Source organism: Myxocyprinus asiaticus, chromosome 12 (assembly GCF_019703515.2).
Source record: "Myxocyprinus asiaticus isolate MX2 ecotype Aquarium Trade chromosome 12, UBuf_Myxa_2, whole genome shotgun sequence".
Classification (NCBI taxonomy): Eukaryota; Metazoa; Chordata; class Actinopteri; order Cypriniformes; family Catostomidae; genus Myxocyprinus; species Myxocyprinus asiaticus.
In genome coordinates, this window is record NC_059355.1 from 50,992,516 (window position 1) to 50,997,515 (window position 5,000).

Genomic DNA, 5,000 nt, shown 5'->3' on the forward strand with positions numbered 1-5,000 from the left:
CTTCCATACGGAGTTCCCAGTGGAGGAGGAACAGGTCCGACAGGTGGATTCAAACCTCCGTACCAAACATCCAGGATATTCTCCACCATGGACCACACGCCCATTAAACCAAAACCACCCACGTTCAGCTTCCAGAACCCGTATGAATGGGTCCGAAACCAGTCGATGCTCCTCGATCAAACAGGCTACCGACCAAAACGCAAACCGTCCCTCAAAACCTCCATGAAGACTAAGAAGATCTTCGGCTGGGGCGACTTTTACTTCAATGTCAAGACCCTCAAGTTCAGTCTGCTCGTCACGGGGAAGATCGTGGACCACGTCAACGGCACATTCACCGTCTACTTCCGCCACAACTCCTCAAGTCTGGGAAACGTGTCCGTGAGCATCGTTCCCCCATCAAAGATCGTCGAGTTTGATGTTCTTCAGCAACAGAACCCTCTTCATCCAGAGATCCAGTTCCATCAGCCGCATCAGTCCACGATCGACCCCAAAGACATCAAAACCTTCAACTGTCGTGTGGAGTATGAAAAGACGGATCGCTCCAAGAAGCCGAAACCTTGCCTGTATGACCCGTCCCAGACGTGTTTCACCGAGAACACCCAGTCGCACTCGTCCTGGCTCTGCGCGAAACCTTTCAAAGTCATCTGCATCTTCATCTCATTCTTCAGCATCGATTATAAGCTGGTGCAAAAGGTTTGTCCGGACTACAACTTTCAGAGTGAACATCCATACCTTGGATGAAGGAGTCGAGCGGACGGTTGATGAGTGAGATGTTGTGAAGTGTTGTGTTTGCAACCGTCATCATCGTTCCTCTTGAAGGAGCTAGAACAAACCAATCTCCATCACTGGGAACATACTCTTGAAGTTTTCTTTGTATATAGAAAGAACAACCCTTATCTGTTCGGCTCTTAAAGGAACAGTTCACCCAAAAAGGAAAATTCTCTCATCATTTACTTACCCTCATGTTGTTCCAAATCCATATTGTTTTCTGTCTCTGTGAAACAAAATGAGATGTTAGACAGGATGTCCGAGCTTGAACCGTCTTGTATGGAGGGCCAAATTACTCAAAATTAAATCATTAAATACATATTTAAATAAATCAATTAATAATTTATGAAACTGTAAAAAAACAAAAAACAACAACAACAATCATAAAAATATAGCTGCAAGCAGCAATTAAGGGGCCAAGCACATCAGCCATTATAGGCACAACAATGGCAAAAAAATAAGTAATTAAAGCAATCTTGTCATGATTTTAAGCAAAATAGTTGAAAAACGATGAATATTATCAATTGTATTGGGACATAAAAGCTTATTACTTTTGACCATTAGGTGGCACTGTCACTAAATTGATATGGTGCGGTCAAGGTGCGGTCATGATGACACGTATGAAGTTTCATGTCAATACGCCAAAGTGTTGCCGAGATAGAGCCTGAAAACCATTCTGGCACCATGCCATCAGATTCTTTGTTGTGTTAAACGAAAACGGTTTGGTCTATGAACACGAAATCCATAACTTTTTGTCGGCATGGTCTGAAGGTAGTCTTTGGTTAAAATCTGACAAAAGTTTCGTAACTATATGTCAATGCGTTTGAAAAATAAAGTATTTTACAACAAAATTCAAAATGGGCGATGCCCAAAATGGCCGACATATGAACATTTGGTATCATGTGGTTCAGCATCCCACACAGAATCTAACAAGACCAGATTTGTAATTTTAGGTGAAACCGTTCAGAAGTTATAAGCAAAAAATATGCATTTTTCATATCTCGTGACCACTAGGTGGCGCTGTTCCGAAACTGTGCAGGTACCCTCAGGTTATGGTTGTCGTAACACACACCAAGTTTGGTGTGAATACGCTGAAGCGTTGCGGAGATATCGCCTCACGTCCAATTTGGCGTGCTCTACGTCGAATTTGTTATTAGAGAACTAGAATTAGAGAACCGTTTGACTAATCAACTTGAATTCCATACATTTTTATCAGCCTGGTCTGAAGATGATCTGCTTAAATTTTCGTGCAAATCAGACAGACGGTCTAGGAGGAGTTCGAAAAGGTATGTTTTTTTGAAAAATTCAAAATGGCGGAAATATTTTCAAGACGGAAAATGACGACATAGGGTGCACTCGATTCGTCTCACAACATTCCCGCATACGGTTCTATAGGCTGCCATAGACTCAATGGCGGAAGAAGAAGAAGAAGAAAACTAATGATTACAATAGGCAATTACAATTACTTTCAGCGCTTGGCCCCTAATTATTACATTATTCATTAAATCACTACATAAATCAATAAATGTTCATTGTATTTCATCCACTTTTATTTCAGAAGACGCAAAGCTCATGCATAATAAAAAATAAACAAAGATATGGCTCAAATGAAATAGAAGGGACACTGATTTATTTAGTTAATGATTTGATGATAAATGTAATAATTGCATATTTTTCTGTATTTAATGATTTATTGAAATACTTAAATGGTGATTTTGTCCCTCCATTGTCTTGAACAGTCACTATAAACTTGCGTGAAGATTCTCCATTTGTTTATACAGCATACAGTATTTGTTTGAAACGATGAAAGAATTTACATATTCATTTAAAATTGATTTATTGCTTTTGTCAATTTTTGTCTGTTTGACTGTTAGACAAACAGGATGCGTGTCGTTTTTCTACCAGTCCTCTAAATGACCCTCTGTATTTCACAATGAGGATCATATTATATCAGATATAGATTATGGAACTGTTTATAACAGCATTAAATGAATTGCAGAGATTTTATTCTATATTAAATGCACTGAAAATAATGTCAGACGTTTGATGCATAGAAAAAACCAGCTCACCTTTTCTTGGTTCTTGCTATTTACTTTTCTACCACTTTAGAAATATTTCACAGGTATCCAGTATTTTATTCCATGTGTGGCAAACCTTTCCAGAATTATAGCCAGGGTTTATTTGTTTTCTCAAACATGGCCCATTGGTTTAATGTTGTTTAATCCATCAGTAAATCCAGATGTGTCCAAAATATTTAAGACAACATGATGTTACAGGCATTTGTATGTACTGAACATAAAATCTTGGTATAATTTTGAATGACAAACCCAAAGTTATTTTGATGTAAAATGACATCAGCAAAATCTTTAAGATTGTGTTTTTCAGTGACTCCAGCCAGGTCTCCTAAGCAACCAAATTGGCCCGGTTGTTAGGGAGGGTAGAGTCACATGGGATAACCTCCTCGTGGTCGCTATAATGTGGTTCTCGCTCTCGGTGGGGCGTGTGGTGAGTTGTGCGTGGATGCCGCGGAGAATAGCGTGAAGCCTCCACACACGCTACGTCTCCGTGGTAACGCGCTCAACAAGTCACGTGATAAGATGCGCGGATTGACGGTCTCAGACGCGGAGGCAACTGAGATTCGTCCTCCGCCACCCGGATTGAGGCGAGTCACTACGCCACCACGAGGACTTACATTGGGAATTGGGCATTCCAAATTGGGGAGAAAAGGGAGAAAATCCCCCTAAAAAAAAAAAAAAAAAAAAAAAAAGGTTTCATGTCCCAAACGATGAGCAATCCTTGAAAAACACGTGAAGAGCTATAAAAGTGTTGGGATGGCCACAGTGTCGATATATAATAATAAGTGAATAATAAATAGATCCAAATGAATTTTATTCACTCTGGTTTTAATTACCTTTAAATAATATGAAATAAAAAATATTCCGAGTAAAGTTTGAAAGATTGCAAAGAAAAATAGTTTAAATGGGTGAGATGCTGACACAGAAAGATTGATATTATTTCATCCCATTGAATTATTCTTTACTTTTTCCTCTCTTGTTTTTAAAGTAAAGCACCAAAAATGGAACCGTATTTATTTTTGGACAACCGATGAGTCTGTGAATCAAAGGCTGTCAGATGTCTGAAGAGGAACTCGCGTTCCAACAGTTCTGTGAATATAATGTATTGCTTGATAATGTGTATAGTATACATTGGGGAAAAATGTAATGTGTGTAAATAATGTATCACACATAAATAATTAAATCTAACCTGGCTGACTTCATGTGTTTTACATAACACTGAATGAAATGTTTGATTAGGTTTTTTTTTTAATGATTTAAGACTACAAATAAGCACCTTACATACTATAGGCCTGGGTAAGTGCATATTTAATCCCAAAGTTTGGAAGGTGTCTGTTTTAAAGGCTGTAAACTTATCTATTAGATTCATCTCATATTTCATTTTATAATTTCATGTCTATAAATCTACTCTCACAAAAATGTACCATGATAGTCTTAAAGGGACAGTTCACCCAAAAATGAAAATTCTCTCATCATTTATTCACCCTCATGCCATCCCAGATGTGTTTGACTTTCTTTCTTCTGCAGAACACAAATGAAGATTTTTAGAAGAATATTTCAGCTCTGTAGGTCCATACAATGCAAGTGAATGGTGACTAGAACTTTGAAGCTCCAAAAAGCACATAAAGGCAGCATAAAAGTAATCCATACACTCCAGTGGTTTAATCCATGTCTTCTGAAGAGATATGATAGGTGTGGGTGACAAACAGATCACTTTAATTCTTCACTTTCACATTCTTCTTTTGTTTTTGGTGATTTGCATTATTCGTGCATATCGCCACCTACTGGGCAGGGAGGAGAATTTTAAGTAAAAAAAGGACTTAAATATTGATCTGTTTCTCACTAACACCTATTATATCACTTCTGAAGACATGGATTAAACCACTGGATTACTTTTATGCTGCCTTTATGTGATTTTTGGAGCTTCAAAGGCCTGGTCACCATTCACTTGCATTGTATGGACCTACAGAGCTGAAATATTCTTCTAAAAATCTTCATTTGTGTTCAGCAGAAGAAAGAAAGTCATACACATCTGGGATGGCATGAGGGTGAGTAAATGATGAGAGAATTTTCATTTTTGGGTGAACTGTCCCTTTAAGATATTTTCACCCACCATAGTTACTATTGTTAATATAAAGAACTCCTTTAAATATTGTA

General features: G+C 38.1%; 1 protein-coding gene across 1 annotated transcript in view; it reads left to right on the forward strand.

Moving 5' to 3' along the window:
* The window catches only part of LOC127449591 (neurexophilin-2-like), an 83,044-nt gene extending 79,807 nt beyond the window's left edge, over nt 1–3,237 (forward strand). Inside the window, exon 2 of the mRNA XM_051713124.1 lies at nt 1–3,237. This exon is cut by the window's left edge and continues 78 nt beyond it. Within this exon, the coding sequence (XP_051569084.1) occupies nt 1–741 (741 nt within the window). The 3' untranslated portion in view covers nt 742–3,237.
* The last annotated feature ends 1,763 nt before the right edge of the window (nt 3,238–5,000 follow it).